Below are 23,772 nucleotides of genomic sequence, written 5' to 3'. Positions count from 1 at the left end.
GCGCCACCTTGTGCCCAGTTCAAGAGCTGCAAGGACTGTAATGGACACCACCGGGGTCAAAAATCTATTAAGATAAAAATTGGGACAGGTAATATCAAGGCTTAGCCAACTAGAGCAATCGATCCACGTACATCCACAAGTTTGTTTCTGTATTACGTTGACTGTCATCAAAACCAACCATAGTCTCCTTCAATGCAAACAAAAGTACCTTAAAACATGAGGCAACAGAATGTGAGACTTCAAACTCTTGAGAAACACATCACAAAATGTGCAGGCCTCACACACGCGACCAATTCATCCACCACTCCACATGATCAAGTTCTTTATTCACAATATTTTTCATAAAAAAAAAACTCTTTTAATATACAACACAATCTGACAAGACAAATCTGTTCACAACTAGTCGGCCCTCAATGAGCAGGCAGGCAGAGAGAGAGAAACAGACTAGACATTGAGTGGCAAACAACCATAATAAAGAGATAAAGATAAATTAAAAAATCATAAAAATGAAAGACAGAAGGGAAAGAGGCGTCCAGTCGAGCCTCACATGCATGCTGACCTCCGGTCCACACATCCAGCCTGAGTAAACCCGCGTGTCCGTGATCCTAAAGGAGAGGTGTGCTGAGAAAACACCAGAACGCTGGCGAGGCAAAGAGCGCTCTCCAAACGTTCATTTCTGCAAGTCTTCGTTTCCTTCTGCAGTGTCATTCTCTCCCAACAGTCCCAAAATCGTTCGTGTCTCACCCTTGTCCGTGAACCGTCCATCAATCGTACATTACTGTCGAGCTTCACCACGAGATTATTCTGGTTATCTGAGCAGCAATAAAATACAGATACTGTCTCAAGCTGAAAAACATGAGTGTGTGTGTGCGTGTGTGTGCGCGCGTGTGCATGTGTGTTTGTGCTTGTCATTTTCCCACCACGCAAAAGCAGAACGGTGCTTTGTTTCAAGATTCTCAAGTGTTCCCGCATGTAGCGCTTCCGAGTCTTTAGTGTGTGTTTTGTTTGGCAAAGCGTGAATACATGAGAGTTCGTGTGGGCATGTGCATGTTTTTTAAAGTTTATAGCCAGTCAGAGAAGAGGCGGCGACCATCCGATATCATTCCTTGACAGACACGGCCAACGACCAATCAGCTCTCAGCTCTCCCAGGAAACTCTAGCACATAGAAGAGGGACCTGAACGAGAGTGTGTCGAAGTTATTATGCAACAAAAACTACTACGGAACAAATAACAAAATAAGATTTTGTGTGTGTGTACCTGCTATCTAGAGATGTACGTATAGGTTCGTGAGGGCGACCGTCCATCTGGCTGTCCATTGGTGGAAACGTTCAGGAAGTCCCATATAAGTATTGTGTCGTCATGGGAACTGCTAATAATCTGGAACTCATCAAACTGCAGACGGAACACACGCCCAGAATGCTCCTGCAGAAAGTAACCATGACAACACACACATTAAAGAGCCATACACACAGTTAAACATTTTACATCACAACGCGCCAGCTTATGCTATGCCCTAAATGTAAGAACTGTTATGGGAACGTGTACACATTTTAGACCAAAGCAACTTTCAGCTTTTATCATTCATTACTTTTATATATCGTTTACTATACAGTTGAATTTATTCATTTAAGGAAGCATCACTTATTTATTAATTTAGTGTAGCATGAATTTATTTAGAAATGTTTATTTAGTGCTTTATTTTAATGTAAATACAACTTTAAAGATAAAGTTAAATACTGACATCCTACCTGAGATCCTAATTGGTTTTTTAATTGTTAGTAAAATCATTTCAAACACATTGAGCTCACAATAATTACAGCTGCAGCGACCCAGTGTGGCAGCTCATGGTCTCATCTGAGAAACTAATTTATTTAATTCGTTTATTTGAATGGCACTTTTCACAATACAAATTCAAAGCAGCTCTAGGAAAAATGTATGTCTCTACATTGCAAACCGAGAAGAGTGTTTTTACAAAAGTACAGTTTGCTAATATCATGTATGCATTTCAGCAAAAATGAGAGCATGATAAAGCAACATGCATTTCCTGAAATTGCAGTAAAAATGACAGAGCGTATCATCAGATTTAGGTTTTATAAAAAACAGACACAACACATATTGCACGAACTCACCACAAGTGTGCGCAGACACAGTGTACTGGCGGGGGCTCGTGGATCCAGAGCGGCCTGCAAATCCCAAACTTTAATTTTCCTGCAGAGAGAGGCAAAGAGTTTGGGTGCCAGATATTAAACAGGTTGCCAGATGGAATGCATGTAACAGACAGACGGTGCTGTGAATGTGTGTGTGTGTGTGTGTGTGTGTGTGTGTGTGTGTGTGTGTGTATGTACCCATCATATGCTCCGCTCACAATCCTCTTGTTGTCGAATCGGATGCAGCGGACCAGCTCCTCGTGACCCTCCAAAACACGCAGACAAGCGCCGCACTCAATGTCCCACAACCTACAAACAGACAACACAGAAACAAGTCAGGTTTGACGTGGAAACTAAAAACATCTCCAGCACACAGACTGTGAGTGGGCAGAACGGCTTTATGTTATTTTCATGTGAAAGTGTATTGAGATGTGAGAAGAGTCTGGTCATTTTATAAACCTGTTTTGCACTCATGTCAGACTTAATCATGTCCATCTTTATCTAGTTCCAAGCACAAAGCAAAGCAATCAAATCAAATGAAGTACTTTTACATGGATTCATTTAGCGAACGCTTTTACCCCAAGTGCATTCAAACATCATCATTACGTGTATTCCCTGCTAATCGAATTCATGACATGACCTGTGCAGACCTCGACATGGACATAATGTCTCTCTCACCTGATAGTGTTGTCTGAAGATCCACTGACCACCAGTCTGTCTCGGTACTGAAGGCAGGCGATGCCGCGCTTGTGACCGTTAAGAGTCCGTACAAACTCACACGTGCTTGTGCTCCATACCTGCAAACGCACACACGGTCTCTTTACCTACAACTTCGACAGCTACAAATCACCCAGCGCGCACTCCCGCCCCTCTCTCACTTTAATGGTCCTGTCTCCGGACGCAGACACGATGTATTTGTCGTCAAAGTCCACCACGTTGACAGCGGCGCGGTGACCCACGAGCACCCGGCGCAAGCTGATGTCTGTGGCCGACGCCATGTCCCACACTGCAATGGAGCGATCTTTAGAACACGTGACCATTAGCCCGTTACAGAAGCGCAGGTGCAGAACCGCCTCGTTGTGATGGATCAGAGTGTTGAGAACCTCACCAGAAGAAACGTCCCAAACCCTGAAACACAGAGAGAGACCCAGAGAAAGAGCGTTACGCTTTTAGTTTCAGGTTCATGCCAGCAACTTTTATCTTCTTTATTTTAACTACTGTAGATTGTTTTTGTGTTATTATATTTCTTGCATTTAACATTTTGAACGGCATTAGCAAAATAAATAAAAGTGACCCTTTAAAGCGAGTTCTAGGAGAGTATTAAGATGGGTAAAAATAGATTTTCTATATTTTTGTGCCGTGAACAGCATCTGTTGTTTGTGTGACACAAAACACACATACTGCTGTATATTATTATTATTATTATTATCATCAATGCAACATATGCTGTTAAAACGGCATCATGTGAAACAAATGGACACTGTAAAGGAAAGATCGGTTCAACGAGTTCCTGCACAAGCTCAACATAGCGGGCTGATGTGTTAATGCGCTTAAAACATCATCACATTAGAAAGCTTTCTTCCTGCTCCGGCGGGCAGTCTGCACTCAACACTGTGAGTGATGCACATGTGATTAATGTGCCTTCAGAACCCTGAACTCTTCCGAAACATCGGATCTCTCACAGGTGAGCGAGAGAAACACACACAGACACCGGAGAAGGTGACTGAGGCTGGCTGGATCTTTGAACAGTTGCTAGGGCAGTGAGGTCAGCGTTTCCATGGAGACTCTACAGCTGGAGAGATGCAGAGCGTGCAGACGGTTTTGTTTTCGAACAAAAGTCCATTAAATATCCACAGAAGACACACATACAGATGCTCCAGGTTTACAGAATAAACCAGACAGCGCGTCTTGTGTGTGTGTGTGTGTGTGTGTGCGTGTGTACCTGACAGTAGAATCAGAGGAGCCCGTCACTATAACTCTGTCGTCGTACTGCAGACACAGAACTGATCCAGTGTGACCCGTCAGAACCTTTAAACACTCCAGAGTCTGCTTATCCCAGATCTAAGAAAGACAAAGTCAGACAGTGAGACAAAGATAGACAGACAGGTGAAAAAACAGGCAAACAGACAGCAGACAAAGACAGGTAGATAACTTAAATATAGACGGACAGAGTTGTTAGTTACACAAAAGCAAACAGACAGAAAGAGAAGCCGATAGACAGAGAGAGAGACAGATAACCAACAGACAGACCGACAGACAGAGTCAGCCAGACAAAGATAGTCAATGAGACAGACAGTTAGATAGGCAGACAGTTAAACAGGTAAACAGCCAGAGACAAAGACAGACAGACAGAGAGTGAGACAGACAAAGAAGACAGACAGACAGACAGACAGACATGCAGAGAGACCAACAGGAAGACAGACAGACAGAGAGACCGAAAGGAAGAAAAGGACAGGCAGATGACACAGACGAAGACAGAGAGAAAGAGAGGAAGACAGACAGAAAGACGAAGAGGAAGACAGACAGAAAGACGAAGAGGAAGACAGACAGACCAAGAGAAAGACAGACAGACAGAGAGGAAGACCGACAGAAAAACCAAGAGAACGACAGGCAGACAGAGAAGACATACAGAGAGACAGACCAACAGAGAGATAGAGAGGAAGACAGACAGAAAGACCAAGAGAAAGACAGACAGAAAGACAGAGAGGAAGACAGACAGAAAAACCAAGAGAAAGACAGGCAGACAGAGAGGAAGACAGATAGAAAAACCAAGAGACAGACAGGAAGACAGAGAGGAAGACAGATAGAAAAACCAAGAGAAAGACAGGCAGACAGAGAGGAAGACAGATAGAAAAACCAAGAGACAGACAGGAAGACAGAGAGGAAGACAGATAGAAAAACCAAGAGAAAGACAGGCAGACAGAGAGGAAGACAGATAGAAAAACCAAGAGACAGACAGGAAGACAGAGAGGAAGACAGATAGAAAAACCAAGAGAAAGACAGGCAGACAGAGAGGAAGACAGATAGAAAAACCAAGAGAAAGACAGACCGACAGAGAGATAGAGAGGAAGACCGAGAGGAAGACAGACAGAAAGACAGAGAGGAAGACAGATAGAAAAACCAAGAGAAAGACAGGCAGACAGAGAGGAAGACAGATAGAAAAACCAAGAGAAAGACAGACCGACAGAGAGATAGAGAGGAAGACCGAGAGGAAGACAGACAGAAAGACAGAGAGGAAGACAGATAGAAAAACCAAGAGAAAGACAGGCAGACAGAGAGGAAGACAGATAGAAAAACCAAGAGACAGACAGGAAGACAGAGAGGAAGACAGATAGAAAAACCAAGAGAAAGACAGGCAGACAGAGAGGAAGACAGATAGAAAAACCAAGAGACAGACAGGAAGACAGAGAGGAAGACAGATAGAAAAACCAAGAGAAAGACAGGCAGACAGAGAGGAAGACAGATAGAAAAACCAAGAGACAGACAGGAAGACAGAGAGGAAGACAGATAGAAAAACCAAGAGAAAGACAGGCAGACAGAGAGGAAGACAGATAGAAAAACCAAGAGACAGACAGGAAGACAGAGAGGAAGACAGATAGAAAAACCAAGAGAAAGACAGGCAGACAGAGAGGAAGACAGATAGAAAAACCAAGAGACAGACAGGAAGACAGAGAGGAAGACAGATAGAAAAACCAAGAGAAAGACAGGCAGACAGAGAGGAAGACAGATAGAAAAACCAAGAGACAGACAGGAAGACAGAGAGGAAGACAGATAGAAAAACCAAGAGAAAGACAGGCAGACAGAGAGGAAGACAGATAGAAAAACCAAGAGACAGACAGGAAGACAGAGAGGAAGACAGATAGAAAAACCAAGAGAAAGACAGGCAGACAGAGAGGAAGACAGATAGAAAAACCAAGAGACAGACAGGAAGACAGAGAGGAAGACAGATAGAAAAACCAAGAGAAAGACAGGCAGACAGAGAGGAAGACAGATAGAAAAACCAAGAGACAGACAGGAAGACAGAGAGGAAGACAGATAGAAAAACCAAGAGAAAGACAGGCAGACAGAGAGGAAGACAGATAGAAAAACCAAGAGACAGACAGGAAGACAGAGAGGAAGACAGATAGAAAAACCAAGAGAAAGACAGGCAGACAGAGAGGAAGACAGATAGAAAAACCAAGAGAAAGACAGACCGACAGAGAGATAGAGAGGAAGACCGAGAGGAAGACAGACAGAAAGACAGAGAGGAAGACAGATAGAAAAACCAAGAGAAAGACAGGCAGACAGAGAGGAAGACAGATAGAAAAACCAAGAGAAAGACAGACCGACAGAGAGATAGAGAGGAAGACCGAGAGGAAGACAGACAGAAAGACAGAGAGGAAGACAGACAGAAAAACCAAGAGAAAGACAGGCAGACAGAGAGGAAGACAGATAGAAAAACCAAGAGAAAGACAGACCGACAGAGAGATAGAGAGGAAGACCGAGAGGAAGACAGACAGACAGACAGAGAGGAAGACAGACAGAAAAACCAAGAGAAAGACAGGCAGACAGAGAGGAAGACAGATAGAAAAAACAAGAGAAAGACAGACCGACAGAGAGATAGAGAGGAAGACCGAGAGGAAGACAGACAGAAAGACAGAGAGGAAGACAGACAGAAAAACCAAGAGAAAGACAGGCAGACAGAGAGGAAGACAGACAGAAAAACCAAGAAAAAGACAGGCAGACAGAGAGGAAGACAGACAGAAAAACCAAGAAAAAGACAGGCAGACAGAGAGATAGAGAGGAAGACAGACAGAAAGTCAGAAAAACCAAGAGAAAGACAGGCAGACAGACAGAGAGAAAGACAGACAGCAAGAGAGACAGAAAGGAAGACGGATGGACAGACAAGACAGACAGACAGACAGTTACTTTGATGGAGTTGTCTCGCAGGCCGCTGATGATCTTTTCGTCATCATACTGGAGGCAGTAAACTCCTTTACTGTTCTCTGACCGGCACTGAATCCTCTGAAGATTGTGACGTCCACAGCGCCAGTTCGCTTCAATCGTCTGAAGAGACCGAAGAAGAAAAAGAGCAAATGAACGGCAGGATGAAGCGAGAGTAACCTGATGAATGAATGGGTAGAATCTCACCTCAATGTCCTGTATAATTTTGGGATAGAGTGAATGGTAGTATGAATTGGGCGGGACTTCGTTCGTTCGGTTTTTAAACAAATATTTCTCCCTGTGGACGAACAATGAAAACCGAGTATAGTTGATATACATCAAAACCGCACAAAACATTTAGAAAGGTGAGATTGAAACGGGAATAGAATCAGCTGGTTAGGATTTATTTGATATTTGGGTCGTGAACTAATCCAGTGTCCACCCACCTCCATTCTGATTCACGATTTATATTTCGATATTCAACATCACCCTACGTACTCGAAGAGTTTATACATGACAGCAAACCACTGGAACATTGATGCACACGACAGCTGTGCACTACTGTTAATAATTCAACATTCAATTACGTTTATGTGAAGACATTTTTCAACAAATACACATGGTTCTGTGTAATGATAAAAATGAGTGCGTGTTCTCACCACTGATGTCGCTCTGACAGGCCTTTCCACAGGGGGTCTGTGCGGACCATCCTCTCGATGAGTTTCTTCCACAGCATCCCGTCTGAGATGACCCTCTGCCATTCTCTACATACCAGCTCAGCGGAGCATAGGGAACGAGCGTCCAGGAACGACAAGATGTTCTCGGCTATGTGATCCAGACCCTGAGCTGGAGAGAGAGAGATAAAGGGTGTGAGATTTAGAAAGTACCCCACATCATTACTGTGGTATCATTCAGTTCAAATGCACCAAACGCATTGACGGTCAGTCAGTTTAGTTTTAATGCAGGCATTCATCAGCAGGTGCACATAAAAGTGTAGTGTACTTCTGCAGTATAGTATACTTATATTTACTATAGTAAACTGTAGTGTACTTCCTAGATCTTGTAGTGTTTTTGAACCTCACCATTGTAAATATTAAAAGATACTACAGTATTTACTATAGTTAATCAATAATGTAGACTGTAGTATACATTAAAGTGTAGCAAATACTAAAGTACACTACAGCGGGTTTTGGTAAGGTGGAGGTGTGTGTGTTAGATACCTGGCAGCGCTGTGATGAAGTCTCTCTGTAACATAGGTTTAAGGTATGAGTTTATATGGCCGTGTTGGTAATGGCACATTCGTGAGATCAGACGTTCCACAAACTCCACCTGATCAGATTCTGACCACTGATCGAACAGCTGGATGCACAGTTCTTTCTCCGTCTCGAAGTTCCCTTGAGATAACCTCTTCCTCGAAGCCACCACCGAACCGTTCCCTAACTGAAACAACAACACCAGAGACTCCAATAAATCTCTTAACCCAGGCACTGTTTGCTTTGCAATGTTGCACAACATTAGCCATTATTAATAATAAATCATTGTAGTAATAATAATACTTAATAATAGATATCAGTCAATGTTTTTCTGCTCCTCTACAGTATAAACATGATATAAAACAACTGTCGGATCAAAAATAAAATCTTGAAAAGCAAAAAATATGCCCGCACAATATCCATCTGTGGGCCATTCTTACGAAACCGCTGAAACATCATGGCAGTAAAGATTTGACTTATAAAACAAAAAAAATCATCATAATAAAAATAATTGTGTTCTCTCCACCTTGGACAAACAATTATTTTGACATAGGAATTAATTATTTATGTATTTTATTGAGTTTCTGCTGAAACGTAACGCATCCCGGTTTGTCTGAGGGCATTATATGGTTGTAATTTAATAAATAGTCAAATATAAATATACTGAAAAAACAATGGGATGTTCTAATAGATGTTCTCAAATTACCAAAAAAGACAAAAAAATGATTGACAGAATAATAATGTATAATAAAAATGAAGAAATAGAAGTGTTCAGGACTGATATTCTCATCCTCCTTAACGTTTTTTTAAAGACTGTTTAAACACACACAAATATATTTAAATATATGTTTGATTTTATGTAAAGAAGCACGTCTACTGGTACTTTTCAAATGGCTAAGTTCACAAATTACTTTATATTTTTCTAGTTAAAAACGTAATATTCTCTTGTCACGCTGTGTACACAACTTTACCGGTACAGGTAGTTTTCCACATTTAAAGAAATTCTACATGTATAATATTATATTAAAATGTAATTATATTCATTATAAATGAATTCATTAATGTCTTATTATGTATGATTCATAAAAACTTGCTTGGGCAAGTCACGGCTTCGCTTGTTTTTAGCAAAACATGCTCTGAGATTGACCGTTTTAAATGGTTACGGTAATGAGAATTTTTTGTATGAAAATTGTTAAACTGTCAGTAAAAGTTTAGAAATGAATGCCTTTAATATCATACCTTCTTTTAAATGAATAAAAAAGGACATTTGTTGATACAAGTGTTTTTAAGAAAATCATGTTTGACATCTTGAAACCAAGATTTTGTGAGGATCACCCTTGTATGATATAAACATGCGGTAAAGTTATGACATCACCAGGGCCCGTCATCACTTTTAAGGTGGATGTCATACCAACGCACACACACACCTTATATACTGATGTCTTCTTCTGCAGGACTTCATCTGTGTTTGTTTGTGACTCCATCCCCATCATGTTCTACAAACAGAGAAAACATTCAACCGTCTCTAAAATCAAAGACTCTCTCTCTCTTAATGTCATAAACATTTATTTACATAATATGTATAGGAAACCCCCTGAAAACGTTGTAAAAATGAATATACTAATTTAAAGTCATGCAAACGTTAAAATGAATCGGCCCTGACAACTGGTCAAACCACTAATCCCAAATCGCAGTTCAGCAGCCAACAAACCACGCACACAACATCTGACAAGACAGAGCGGTGAGGAAGCACAGCGGAATGGAGAGGAGCTGAGAGAAGCCAAGAGAAGAGCACAGAGAAGAAGAGCGCCCGCAAGGAGGCGAGGAACAGAGGGGTGAAGAGCAGTGGCGAGGAGGTGCGGTGAGGAGCAGACAGAAACAGAGAGGAGGTACTGAAGAGGAGAGCAGAACCTGGTCGTGGGCCCGGGAGGTGGGGAGGCTCTGCAGGCATCTAAGAGCACACAGACTCTCGGCCACCGAGGAACAACCCAGCCAGACAGAACGAGGCAAAGAACACTGTGTGAGAGAGAGAGAGAGAGAGAGAGAGAGAGAGAGAGAGAGCAGAAGATGTGATAACAACAGAGAAAAACAAGAATAAGCAAGAGAGAGGGCATAAAGAGAGAAAGACAAAGAGTGAAATGAACATGTCAAAATAGCAAAGTACAGAAGGAAAAAACAGAAGTAGAAAGAGAAAGCAAGAGAGAGAGAGAGAGTGCAGCAAGCACGCAAATAATAAATGATAAGAGTGACGTGACAGAGACAAACATGAGTGTGAACGAGTAGAAAGAGTCAGTGAGGAAAGTGAAGGATAAAAAAACAGTATTAGAGCCACAGTGAGCCAACACACACACGCACACACACAAACGCACACGCACACGCACACACACACGCAGGCTTTGGTTGACTATCCCCGTGGACACACACACACACACACACACACACGCACGCACGCACACACTCCAGATACAGAACAACAAACAAACCATGCACAGAAATGGGAATCAGGACGCCACCTTTTCTACACACCATTCAAAACATGAGCAAGTTTAGTGTATAGTTATTCACACAAAAACTGACAAACATTAAACACTTCTTGTTCCAAACACCCATGCAGCTGTGATGAGATATGTATTTGTACCAATGAAATCTAGAATGCACTCTTTTCTTTTCTTTTACAAATTTAATGCGTACAATCTTTCCTTAAAAATATTATCGGGGTAAGATAAGGAGTCAGTTTTGAATGCTGAATATTTATTTACTGAATTCGCTTATTTACTTTTTGTTTAACAGATAAAAGTTAGAGAAATCGGTCATTTCACAAGGTCACTTCATAATCGGTCAAGATCTCGAACTCTCTAAAACCTGTGTTCAAAGGGTCAATTTGATATCGCATTTCAAACAACATTCAGGGGATTGTTGACATTAGTGAATGTGCATCTTGTAAACTTTAGCTACTAATTATTCATTTAGCTTTCAAAAGCTTTTATCACCAACGACACAACAGACTAAGACATATAAAGCATGTTTAGGCTCTTATATGCGCTGCACATAAAAAAGTATGTGATGTATGACAAGCATATAGGCCACATCGGAAACATAAAATATATGTGTATATAAAACGCATGTTGTGAGATATGAAGCGCATGTAGACTGTTTGTGATATATAAATCGCATATGGTGACGAAGCGCGCAGTGGCGCAGCGGTGCCGCAATGAGCGCTCGGACGTTTTCTTGACTTTTATACGGCACATATGAATCAAACCTGATTTGAGAGTCCGTTTAATCACATCACTCAAATAAATCATTACAGCGCACTCTTATTACAGCATCAGATTCATATCGATTAGGTCCCCTGTCTGTATTGTGTTCCTCGCCCTAACGTTAACTAAGCATTCCAGTATACTGGAATAAATATAATCGTCACTTATTTGGGTTAGTGTGTTGTTCGCACGTACCATCAGCTCAAGGGTTTTGTCCTCCATGTCCGGATCCATATTATTATTGTTCTGTTCGCGTCCAACCGTGAAAATGGAAACCCGTCCGTGAACCCCAGCGAATCCAGATACAACAAACAAACACAAACCACGAACAAAAAGACAGAACGTCAAAATAAAAGTCCCATCTACAAATATACCCCCTGCTGTATTCTTTATGTACTGCATTGGTTACGTATTTGTAATAACTGTCTTTAACCGGATCTCTAAAACTGTCAGACTCGAGGCACGTCATAAAATACACATATCTGTATATATGTATGAAAATTATTAGATAATTTTGAATTGAGAAATGGATAGGATAATAATTAAAGTCCGTTGTAAATGTCCAAGCTCTTGGACACTGCAGACTGTAAAAGAATTGCTAATTTGTATATTGTACTATTATATTTTATTCTCAACTCAACTCAACTCAACTTTATTTATATAGCGCTTTTACAATTTTCATTGTTACAAAGCAGCTGTACATGAGACACATTGACTACAAGCAAAACAATCAAAGTTGTACCTGCAAAAACAAGAAAAGGTTGAAAACACAGAAGACAGACACACCCACATACAAAACACTCCACACACACAACACGCACCAACACACACAGACACAGAGACACACACACACACGGATGCGCACGCACACACAACACACACACACACACACACACGTACGTACACAGACAAGTACGCACACACACACACGCTCAGTGAGAGCACACATTTAGGATAAAGGAGAGAGAAGCACAGGTCAAATATAACAGACTATAAATTCCTATATGCAATATTAATTAAGTAAAACTTTAAGATTCTAAAGCAGCCCCCCCGGTCAGGCAGATAGTGCAAAAACAGTATGCAAACGGTGGCGAGGAACCCAAAACTCTAATCGAGAAAAAAAACCTCAGGAGAACCCAGGCCCAACCAGGGGATTCCAGTTCCCCTCTGGCAAAAGCTGCTGCCTCTGCACAAGCTCCAGAGAACTTGCACAACAAGGCTAAATAAAATAAATAAACTTAATAATAAAATAAATTATAGTTTAAGATTATCATTAATAATCTAATAGCATTTGAAATTTTGTGGTGAAGACATGTCAAGAGACCGCGTCCTTCTTTATCCAGCTCTATCATCTCAGCTCTTGTCAGGTCCCCACTTCCCATTCTCCGCTCTACCATCAGGTCAGGCCATGAACTGCATCCTGCTCGCTGTGGTAACCTTGGAACAATGAGACAAGACTGGCTGAGAGTAGAGTACTGTTCTGTACTCTTTGATGCAACAAGTACATCAGTTGTGTTTTTGGTTCCGGTTGATCTAACTAATGCAGCCTAAACCCTCTGAAGATTTATATTATGGAAGAGTAGTGTATGCAAGATTAAAAAGATGCGTCTTTAGTCTAGATTTAAACTGACAGAGTGTGTCTGCCTCCCGGACAGTGCAGGGAAGACTATTCCAAAGTTTAGGCGCTAGATAGGAAAAGGATCTACCACCTGCACTTGATTTTGAAATTCTAGGTATTACCAACTGACAGGACGCCTGAGAGCGTAATGCACGTGAAGGACTGTAATACAAAAGGAGTTCATTCAAGTACTGAGGAGCTAAACCATGTAAGGCTTTATAGGTAATAAGCAAGATTTTAAAGTTAACGCGATGCTTTATAGGTAACCAGTGCAAGGTTGACAGAACCGGGCTAATATGTTCATACTTTTTTGTACGTGTAAGAACTCGAGCTGCCGCGTTTTGGACCAATTGGAGTTTTTGTAATAAGCCTGCAGGGCAACCACCTAACAGTGCATTACAGTAATCTAGTCTTGATGTCATGAATGCATGAATTAACTTCTCTGCATCTGAGATTGACAGCATATGACGTAGTTTAGATATATTCTTAAGATGGAAAAACGCAATTTTACAGGTGTTGGCGACGTGGCTCTCAAATGACAGATTACTATCGAATAGAACGCCAAGATTCTTTGCTGACGACGAGGGTTTTATGGAACATCCGTCAATAGTTAAACAGTATTCTTGGTTGTTACTTATAGCAGTTTTCGGTCCAATAAGTAACACTTCCGTTTTGTCCGAGTTCAGTAATAAAAAGTTGTTACTCATCCAGTTTTTTATATCGACTATGCATTCCATTATTCGATGGAACTTTCCATTATTGGAAATTTATATCGACTATGCATTCCATTATTGCATGTTTTCCTTTCCTCTACTTCCAAAATCTCTAAAGTCAAAAGCAAATTCTAATCCTAAAGCTGTATTTGTATACAGCAATATAGTTCACCTTTTATTTGGATAAAGAAGCTGGGAGCAGAAGCAGTCAGAAATGTTTACTTCCTGTGTCACGTGTCTTTGCATGTGTGAGGGGGCGGTCCCATCTGCTGTTGATCGACTTTGATTGGTCAAACAGAAGCTCGATCTGTTGTTGGGTCTTTCCTCATGAGTACTCACAAACGAATGATCTTCTCTTGAAAGCTGGTTAATAAAACTAATTTATTCTGATAGATGCAGGGCCTCCGATTTATATTTTTAAATAAAACCATAACCCACATTTTACTATAGCGTTTCACTTTATAGAAAGCAAAACCGCATGAACAAATGTTGTCAATTTTTTTTTTCTTTATTTAAACTTATTTCATGTTTTACTTTTATATTCAAAATGAGTTAGAAAGCATGCAAAGCTTTATTCTGAAATCTGGGCTGCATATTTGTTTCATAATCACTGCTTATTTTCAAACATTTGTATCATCTCAAAGTTTTATTTTTTCAAGAATGTGGAAAATAATAAATGAAAACAAAGACTAAAATTAAATGAGTGAGTGTCTAAACTTTCGATTTGTAGTCTTTATATTTATCTTGCCCATTATTTGCTTACGCAATAACTGTGGAAATGAGATAGGAAAAAACTTTGGAGTATTGTTCAAACAATATGAAACCGAACAACAATTTCTTGATAAGTTTAGAGTAAAATGAGTCTTAAATAAAACCCAGAGAACATGCATACTGATATAAGTATTGGATCAAATTGAATGTCAAATGCATACATGTACATGTTTTGTAAAGCAGAACACAGGCAGCTGGTTTAAGCAATTTCAAATTTATTGTTGTTTCTCCCCCATTCGTTAAAGAAACCCTTATAAAAAAAATCCCACACCTTCATAAAATACAACAGCAAAAATTGCTGATAAAAAAGAAAAAGTAGGAATGAATTTCGGGTGGAAATGAACAGAAAAATAGACTTATTTCAAAAGAAGCCAGTCCAAAGACAGTTAAGGGTACTTCCAGAACACATTCTGTGACTTGGTTTCAAAGCAAGGAGGAGAATAAACAAAAAGAGGCCGAGATCTAATCCAATCAGATTGCTCAGAGGCTGAGCCTATTCATTAATCATTAACATCTCTGTCATTTACTTAATTAACAGACGAGTCACTTTTCTTCTGAAAATGTGTGAGTAACTGGGCTCCACTAAAACACACACACACTCTTTCTCTCTCCGGGCAAGAAAGAACGACTCGTCTTTCCATATTTGCTTGAATCTTCACAGATTTCTCTGTCCCGACTACCTAGTAGTCATCCAAGTCAAAAAACTCGTCATCTCCCTGATAATCCATGCCCTGAAAGTCCACACGGTAGCGCAAAATACCTGAAAGTGACAAAGTTGCACAATAATCAGACTGATGTGTGGCTCAGTTAAGACTATTATCACCAATTACACTTAATGAGGACGTGAGCGAGTCTGTTTTGTTTATGAAACAGATGTGGACGAAGTGCGATCTTACCTCCTATTCCTCCAAAGCCCTTGACAAACTGTGAGCCCTCTTGACTTTTATCGGTCACAATCTCCAGAGTCGCTCCGAACTTCTTATAGAAATTGGCGAACCACTCCAGGAGAGGCATAGACTCGATGAGCTCGTGCTCCTGCCCCGTCTAACACACATATAAAAAAAACAACTACTTTTATAATCAGAAAACAGACACACGGACTGAGATCCAATGCTGCGCAGGTCTGGCGTTATAAAGCAACAACAATGAATGTTTTGTTTTTATCGAGCACAAGCCCGGGGTCTGATAGTTTACCTTTCGAGATACATCCAACATAAACACATAACATAAAGCAAAAGACATAACGTTGGTAACTCTTCATGTTGTGCGTGTAAAACACGAGTTCATTCAGCAGGACAGTTTGTTTTCATAACGTCCTTTGTATACAGGTGGAAGCGTTCAACACAACAAATGACCTTTTATACACAAACACACCTCTTTGTCTATGAAGTGAGATTTGTCCTTTTCTTGTTCAGGGGTCAGATAAATGACTTTCTCATCTGAAACACATAACAGAGACACTAGTAAACACACTTCCGTGCAATAACATTTCACTAGTTTTAATCACCCATTAAAATAGTCTTTCTTACACAGTTGTGTGCTCTTAAAGGAACAGTTCACCAAAATAAGAACATCAAGTACATTCGTGAAGTACAGTTCCTGACATGCGAACATGTTTAAAGTCAAATCTGTTGTGCAGGACCTGACAGACAGACGACTGCAATCTGAGATAGTGTGTGTGATAAAAATATGTGTGTGTGCAGCATTCTCTTCTGTCTCATCCATCAGCGTGCGTGTGTGTGTGTGTGTGTGTGTACCGTTGTCAGCATCGATGCATTCTGCCCCATGGATCCTGAACACGTATCTCATCGTCTCCAAGTTCTCATAGACGATGAGAATCTCGACAGCTCCCATCTCCAGCGCTTTGAGCGTGTCGTCTACTCCGAAACAATACTTCCCTGTGTCCTGACTGATCTCATCGAAATATCTGCCTGAGAGCATCAATATTCATGAGTTCAGATGAAACACTTATTTCAAAGTAATGAAATCCTATCAACAAATTTGAAAAGACTTTGAACAAATGAGTCAGAATGGATCACATAAAACTAGATTCGTATCAAGTGACACAAACTACATGGAGTTTTCAAAGATGCCACATCATTGTGCAGCCCCTCATTGTGAAATTCACAACCTTAAGCCGTTTGAAAATGTTTTCTAGCAGTGAACTGACATGTGCCCTTTTTAGAGATTTAATGAAACGGTGTAGTGAGAATAAAAATGTACCTATTAATTTTTTCTCTTGGATGAACTTGACATTTGACAGGACCTCAGCAGAAAGCTCAATGGCCTGATTGAAGCCGTTTTCACCCCCGTACGAGATGTCCACCAGCTTCAGCACTTTTGTCTGTAACCTCTGCGACCAATCCGACACAACAACAACCATGTTAAAGACAAATTTCAGCCAATTACAGCGAGACTAAAAACAGAACCTATGGCGCGGCCACTCACAGAGAAACGGTGATTCAGCCACAGCCAACGAGAGTTTCTTTTCTTACCTGATCAAACATGTCCGATTGGCTGAGCTCTGTTTTGAAGTCTGCCGATCCGGCCAGCACCAGTCCGGCCACGTTCACCTTGTCATTGGACACATAGAACTGGACGGCCGTCTCTGCGACCTTCCGCACGTAATTGTGTCTTTTCTCCATCCGCAACCGAGCGAAACGCAGTGCAGACTGACCTCCTCTCCCTGACAAACACCCAACGCAAAATCATCCAAACAGCGCCTCACTAAATCAATGCAGTAGGAATATCTGAGGATTTTCAATTATAAGCACCTAGGTAATGTAATAATAATGTTTGCCTATGCACATTTGTCCTAAAACAAAGCTAAAATGTCCTTTTCTGTGAGAGTTCGTTGACAACTTGTAAGTAAATTGAGTTTGTTTTGTCACTGAAGTTTAGAAATGGCAGATGCTCTTAAAACTCTCTTATATCTGTGAGTCACAAGACAAGAACGGATCGAGAAAATGAATAAATAAGAGCATTAAAAACTTTGTGACTTCTTAACTTTACTGTGAATTTTGGAAATGCAGTGTGTGTGTACCGTGTTTTTTGGGCAGGTCCACAGTAAACTTGTGCAGCACTTCTCTGGTGTTGCCTTGCAGCGTTCCAAACAGAGCTCCGCTACCATCAATAACTATAAATCCAAACTTACTGTCGTCCGATAATAACGCAGTGAGGGCCTAAAGAGAAAGAAAGAGTAAGAGAGTGAGCGAGAGAGAGAGAAAGTGACAGACCGATAGACAGCAAGAGAAAGGAAAAAGATTTTTGTGTGGAATCTTTGATGTGGTTTTCACCTCCGTGTGGAACTTGTTGTCACACAGATACAGAGATGTGTTGATGGGTTTGAACGGCTCAAAGTCAATGTTGACTTTCTTTTCTTTCCCTTCGTCTGTTACTATGGTGCCGCAGTACACCACTAGACCATTATGTGGAACTGCAAGAAACAATTCAAACAAATTGCTCAATTTGCAACAATACACTGGTTTGTCATCACTTATGATAGGCACCTTTGAATTTCCTAAATGTGGTGTGCAAACTATGTCTTGTGTTGTGTTTGGGCTTAACACAAAGTCAAAGTTTGAGCAAACCTTTTCTTAAGCCGTCAATGAATGAAAACAGTCAGCGATGTGATTGATCAAGGTCTTCTGTTTTACAAAATAACACAATGAGACACACACACACCTTTATTGTAGAGCTTTAGCCTCTGCTGCACAGAAGTAATCGCACCCAGAACCGACAGTCTGTTCACTCGACTCTTGATGTTAGACGCTGTACCAAACTCATCCGCCAACATCTTTGCCACCCTGGAGATCTGATCTTTAGGAGGAATGATGAGAGAGATCATGCTGGTCCCATTACTGAGAGAGAGAGAGAGAGAGAGAGAGAGAGAGAGAGAGAGAGAGAGAGAAAGAGTCAGCTGACAATAATTATTTGAGTAAAATAGGATTATCACATCACTTACAACCACCGGTACTGTGTGTAACTAATGTGAAGACATTAAACAGAGAACACAACTTGATGCTGTTGTGTAATCTGTAGCGTACACTGATCTACAAAAAAACAAATCGTGATAAGACTCACAACCTCAAATTGTTTCAAATGTAACCTGTCGGATCCAATTCACTTTCAGACCGGATGTTTATAACTCACAAAATGAGTTTTAACAGACACATTAGTCTTTCTCTGTTTAGTACAAAACACGCAATGTTTATCCCACCTGCGCCAAACTCAAATCGGTGACATGCTGGTGCCAAAACATAAAGAGAACAGAACAGTGCTTGTGTTTATTTATACACACACACCAGGAACAAGAGTTTAACCTCTAATGTGACTCTACCGTTATGTTGGTTAATGATTTAACATGACATTAAACGTGTGTGTTTGTGTGAGAATTATGCATACGACACACACACAGTACAGTAATTCAAAACGCTGTCATACATTAAATCGATCTCTATAGTATATCACATGGTAATGTGTGTGTGTAAGCAAACTACAATGATATTTAGCCCAGCGTAATGCATGTTAATATGTCAAACTGGTGAATGAAGTATTTGCTGTTACTTTTGTCACTGTCCGTTTTTCTGTTCAGACTTTAGTAACTTGAAATAATGTTTTGCCACATGCTAATATTTGTGCAGTTTTTTTTTTCATTTTTAAATGCACATTTGTTTAGTTTTGGCCTCTAAATCCCCAGGTGATTTAAAATCTGGATCCTGAAACAAAACTAGTTGATACACACAAACACTTAACACACACACACACCTGTCCTTGTTCTCACGCGAACTGACACACAGGTTTAACTTCCATTGTTTTCATACCAGGCTTAGGCTATTGATACAGTTAAACACGATTTTACTTACCTTTGCTAGTGAGAATCTATTTAAAAATTGTAATATTTGTGGGGTCATTTTTAAACTTAATCCTTTGTGGTATTACCAAAGCAGTACACACACACACACACACATACACACGCGCACGCGCTCTTACCCTCTCGCCGCTTCCAGGCTCCGGATAAGTTTCTTGATCTTCCAGATCTCCACATTTCTGTCTGCCGCGCATGGATCATCCGCCATATTCAGCCCTGAAACACCAGAGAACGCTGCCGTTAACACCGGCACTGACCGGAATCTGTCTGCGTGTCCGTTTCACTGGCCGCCGGTGTCTCCGGCCCGACAAGCGCGCTCACGCCAGCTCTTAGTCAACACGCTTGTGATCGGCGCCCCACGTTTCCTCACTCACAAAAAAGTATTCAAACTACCATAGTACTTCTAAGGTATTTTGGACATATAAGTTACCCGGAAATCCTCCGAAGTAACAGTACCTTGGACTATACCATGTAAACACCATGCTACATGCCAAAGTATAATTACAGCAAAATACCACGGTATTGCCGCGGATGTCGAGCGGGTATCGTGCGGGTCCTCTTTAATACCCAAAATACCGCACCACACCATATTAAATACCTCTCTCTCGGTTCTCCGGTCAGCCGGTGTCGGTCTGTCTCTCTCTGTCTGTTCCACCCGCGTCACGCCGCCGCCGGTTCCTGCGGATACACGTGGTAGGCGGAGCTTCACATTCACTTCCTAGTTACCTGCATAGCAACGGTCGAAGGCCGATTGTTCTGTTTCCTATGAGACATACCGATTCTGTTCCTGCAGACGGCGCTCGGTGGTCCACAGATCTAAATATCCCAACGAGTCGCATTCAAATTTCTGGAGGTCTTTTTGAAAGCATTTACACACTAGGTGCAGTTGTTTATGTTCAACAATCCTAAAAAAATGGGTCTTGAAATACAAATTGAAATATATACTTAGAATTTTTAAGCATCTAAAGTAGAAGACACTTTTTAACGGCAATTATTGATCCATCCTACCCAGCGCCAGAGGGGCTCTCACTAAATCCTTGGTGTTTCGAGTCAGATCCGTGGGCGTGGCTTGTTGGTTTTGACTAAATCTTTGGTGTTTCAAGTCTTACGAAACCTTTACCCTAACCCTAACCTTACTCTAACCATCTAAACTACATATGATTGTTAAAATTGACGAAAAAACACGTTTGGGTGATGACGTCAGACTCGAAACACCAAGGGTTTAGTGAGAGCCGCGCAGCGGAATGTATAAGCGATTATGTCACCACGTCGTCCATGATTGGTCAATCCTCCCAGCGATGGGAAAAGTTTCAGATCCACTTCAGCAGCGATTGGACTGATGAATAATGCATCATGGGTAATGGCACTGACAAACATAAGTGCTCACTGAATTGAAATGATCCTATCTGACCAATTTAAACGCTGTTTAATTAACTATGAGTGTAGCTGGAACTTAAGTCGAAATGCGCACAGGGGATGCCGGGAAATGAAGTTGTATTTGGGTTGGACGGTGGAGCGATCAACTGCAGTTTAATATTTGTTTTACGTTGTTTGCTTCTCGACAATATCCATTTAAAAAGTACGGTGCTGGTACCATGCAGTAATATTACCGTCCCCCACAGTGCCTTGTTGTCTGGCATATACAGTACTGAATGAATACTAAATCAATAATCATGTGTCATAATATTTACATGGAGTTTCAGAGTATTTTAAAGTATACCAACGTACATGTCTAAAAACAACTTTTCTACCTATCTAGGCTCCTTTATATTTAGTTAGTGGCGTGTAATCTCGCTGTCACCATGAGAGGGCGCCATCGCTCAATCTGTGAGATTAAACATGACTTGACTTTCCCAAGTCTCCACGGTCAATATTTTGACCATTAGAGGTCCATTTTAAAGACAAAGATGAACAGTTGAGTGTGTATATTTCTGTATTGCATCGTTCTAAATGCAGGTCGACTTTTGATATGACTTCAATCATCAGGGCTGCTTTACATACAATATGAGATAAACCAGTGGTTTTCAAACTGTGGGGGCGTGTCCTCCTGGGTGGGCCCAAGATATATAAGATAAAGAAATGTATCATAAAATTTGTCCAATCACAGATCTGAAAAATAAGTCCAACAACCAAAACATTTGATGTTCCAGCATTGTTTAATTGAATATGTTTTTCATTTAATTAGGATTTAAAGTTTGTTAAATTAGAAAGTATTATACATTTTTGTAGTGCAAAAACATAGAAAGTATGAAATATAGAAATTTATCATAAAATTTGTGCAATCACAAATCTGAAAAATGAGACCACCAACCAAAACATTTGATGTTGTTTAATTGAATGTGATTTTAAGTTTGTCATGTCATGTTAAAGCATTTACATTGCAAATATAAGTACAAACACTTGTCTTTAGAAAGAAAAGTATTATATGTTTTTGCACTACAAAAATGTGAAAAAGTGAAAATAGTAAGACTTGAAACAATATAAAAACAGACATAAAAATGTGGTATAAACAAAGATTTACATACAAAACACAAATTTAAATAACAAAGAAGTTATATAAATGATAGCTACATAACAGACAAGAGAAACACCAGACAAAGCAGATCATTCAGTTGGAGCCTGTGATGGTTTATGCTCTCTCTCTCTCCCCCTCTCTCTCTCTCTCTCTCTCTTTCACTTCTGTTGAAGTGTTTTGGGTTTTTTCTCTTCTCGCAGGCCAATAAACTTCCCGCTGAAACTGGCTGTGATAATAACGATCCTAAGACCATAATCACAGTAATTCACACACATTGAAACACCGCAAGACCAAAGCCCCAACGCCCCGCACACACGCACACCCGCTGATGCTCAGGGTTATTTTGGGAAAGGTGGATGAGTCTCCTGCAGGGGTGCGAGGACTCTCGCTCCCAAGGAGTGTCAGGTCAGCGTTTATGAGCGCAGAGACGGGCAGTTACCAGAGGAGGCAGATGGTCAGAGAGCCCATCATTTTCACTGCGCCCTCAGTACTGCCTGCGTCTGTGTGTGTGAAAAACGTCTTTCAACAGATTAAACCATCATTCTGATCTGAAGGTCACGCGAGGGCCTGTATTTTGCACTTGCTCCATTTCCGGGTATAGGTTTATTTGTCTGTTGCATTTGTGGACCTTTCATTACATTGTGAAACTGCCATCAAATAGCAAATTAAAGGCCTGTCGGTAAAATGAAACAATTATGAAAGAACCCAAACATATTGGTTTCATTACCTTTCCTCTTTCATATCACATTTTGTTTCGTTTAAAACCTATAAGATCCTATCAGGTCTGTCGTACTTATTTCAATACTAGGATTGTTATTTGCATACTTTGAGTGAACACTACTTTGAATAAGTTCACTGATATTACATACATGTATGTTATCACACATATTGAGTACATTCCTTAAAACTAGAGTAAATCAAATCTCCTTTGACCTAACCCCCTTTGATGCAAAGTATATTATCGTCTGCTAAAAAGGGACAGTTCATCCAAAAATAAAATTTCTGGCATCGCTTATTTTCCATTATGTTGTTCCTGACTCTTTCTTCAGTGTCTCTATGGTTTTGTGTTCATGAAGTCAATGGAGTCCGATGTTGTTTGGTTACCAACGTTCTTAAAAATATATTCTTTATTTTATTATTTTGTGTTCTGCAGAAGAACGTCATACAGGTTTGAAATGACATGAGGGTTAATAAACGATAGAAAAATTGTCATTTTTGGGTGAACTTTCCCTTTTAATTTTCAATTATGTCTATAATATACGTAACTATGTCTTTGGAGGTGTATAAAGACCTCACATAATGAAGCGTTATGTTTTTATTATCTTAGAATGAGCTATTTCTGTCTATATACAGCGCGGGTTCTCTTGCATGGAATTCTCCGTGTTGTTTCTACAGCAGCCCTAAACGGACAAACTCTACAGAGCGTGCTTCATAAATACGTATCTCATTTGACAAAGAAGCGAAAACGTGACGACATCTTAGTTCTAGTGCTTCGAAAGGGAGGGGTGGAGTGAGCCATTGGTTGCACTTCACAACCTCACCACTAGATGCTGCTAAATTTCAAACACTGGATCTTTAGATCACTACCCACAGACATTAGAAATGGTATTAGTAACGCTCAGCCTATCTAACACCACTAATAACCAGTTAATCTACTGTCAACATGCTCTATTTCTCTTAGCATTAACTCCACACACAGCT

General features: G+C 40.5%; 2 protein-coding genes across 5 annotated transcripts; both read right to left on the bottom strand.

Annotated features, from left to right (window-relative positions):
* Positions 1-309: 309 nt before the first annotated feature.
* Positions 310-14,122, bottom strand: fbxw11a (F-box and WD repeat domain containing 11a). Of its 4 annotated transcripts, XM_057349988.1 has the most exons (16): positions 14,088-14,122; positions 12,909-13,021; positions 11,780-11,830; positions 10,236-10,340; positions 9,752-9,820; positions 8,292-8,511; positions 7,731-7,917; positions 7,279-7,369; positions 7,057-7,194; positions 4,091-4,209; positions 3,027-3,276; positions 2,827-2,945; positions 2,347-2,457; positions 2,131-2,209; positions 1,259-1,423; positions 310-1,176 (listed from the first exon to the last, which is right to left on the bottom strand). In XM_057349988.1, exons 3-15 carry the CDS (start codon positions 11,816-11,818, stop codon positions 1,262-1,264), a joined length of 1,689 nt encoding a protein of 562 aa, XP_057205971.1. In that variant the 5' UTR covers positions 11,819-11,830; positions 12,909-13,021; positions 14,088-14,122; the 3' UTR covers positions 310-1,176; positions 1,259-1,261. The 4 variants fall into 4 exon arrangements, with proteins under 4 accessions (XP_057205971.1, XP_057205972.1, XP_057205968.1 ...); XM_057349989.1 differs by lacking the exon at positions 10,236-10,340 and having other exon boundaries at positions 14,088-14,120; XM_057349985.1 differs by lacking the exons at positions 12,909-13,021; positions 14,088-14,122 and having other exon boundaries at positions 11,780-12,741.
* A 762-nt stretch (positions 14,123-14,884) lies between these two features.
* On the bottom strand, positions 14,885-20,234 carry etf1a (eukaryotic translation termination factor 1a). The gene is made up of 11 exons (XM_057349488.1): positions 20,155-20,234; positions 19,679-19,772; positions 18,371-18,546; positions 17,983-18,122; positions 17,730-17,868; positions 17,182-17,372; positions 16,910-17,039; positions 16,444-16,617; positions 16,061-16,125; positions 15,583-15,730; positions 14,885-15,446 (listed from the first exon to the last, which is right to left on the bottom strand). The coding sequence occupies exons 2-11, from the start codon at positions 19,762-19,764 to the stop codon at positions 15,367-15,369; spliced, it is 1,329 nt and encodes a 442-aa protein (XP_057205471.1). The 5' UTR covers positions 19,765-19,772; positions 20,155-20,234; the 3' UTR covers positions 14,885-15,366.
* Positions 20,235-23,772: the final 3,538 nt, after the last annotated feature.

This window comes from Triplophysa rosa, linkage group LG13 (assembly GCF_024868665.1).
Source record: "Triplophysa rosa linkage group LG13, Trosa_1v2, whole genome shotgun sequence".
Lineage (NCBI taxonomy): Eukaryota > Metazoa > Chordata > Actinopteri > Cypriniformes > Nemacheilidae > Triplophysa > Triplophysa rosa.
This window is presented reverse-complemented; position numbering and strand designations above follow the sequence as displayed.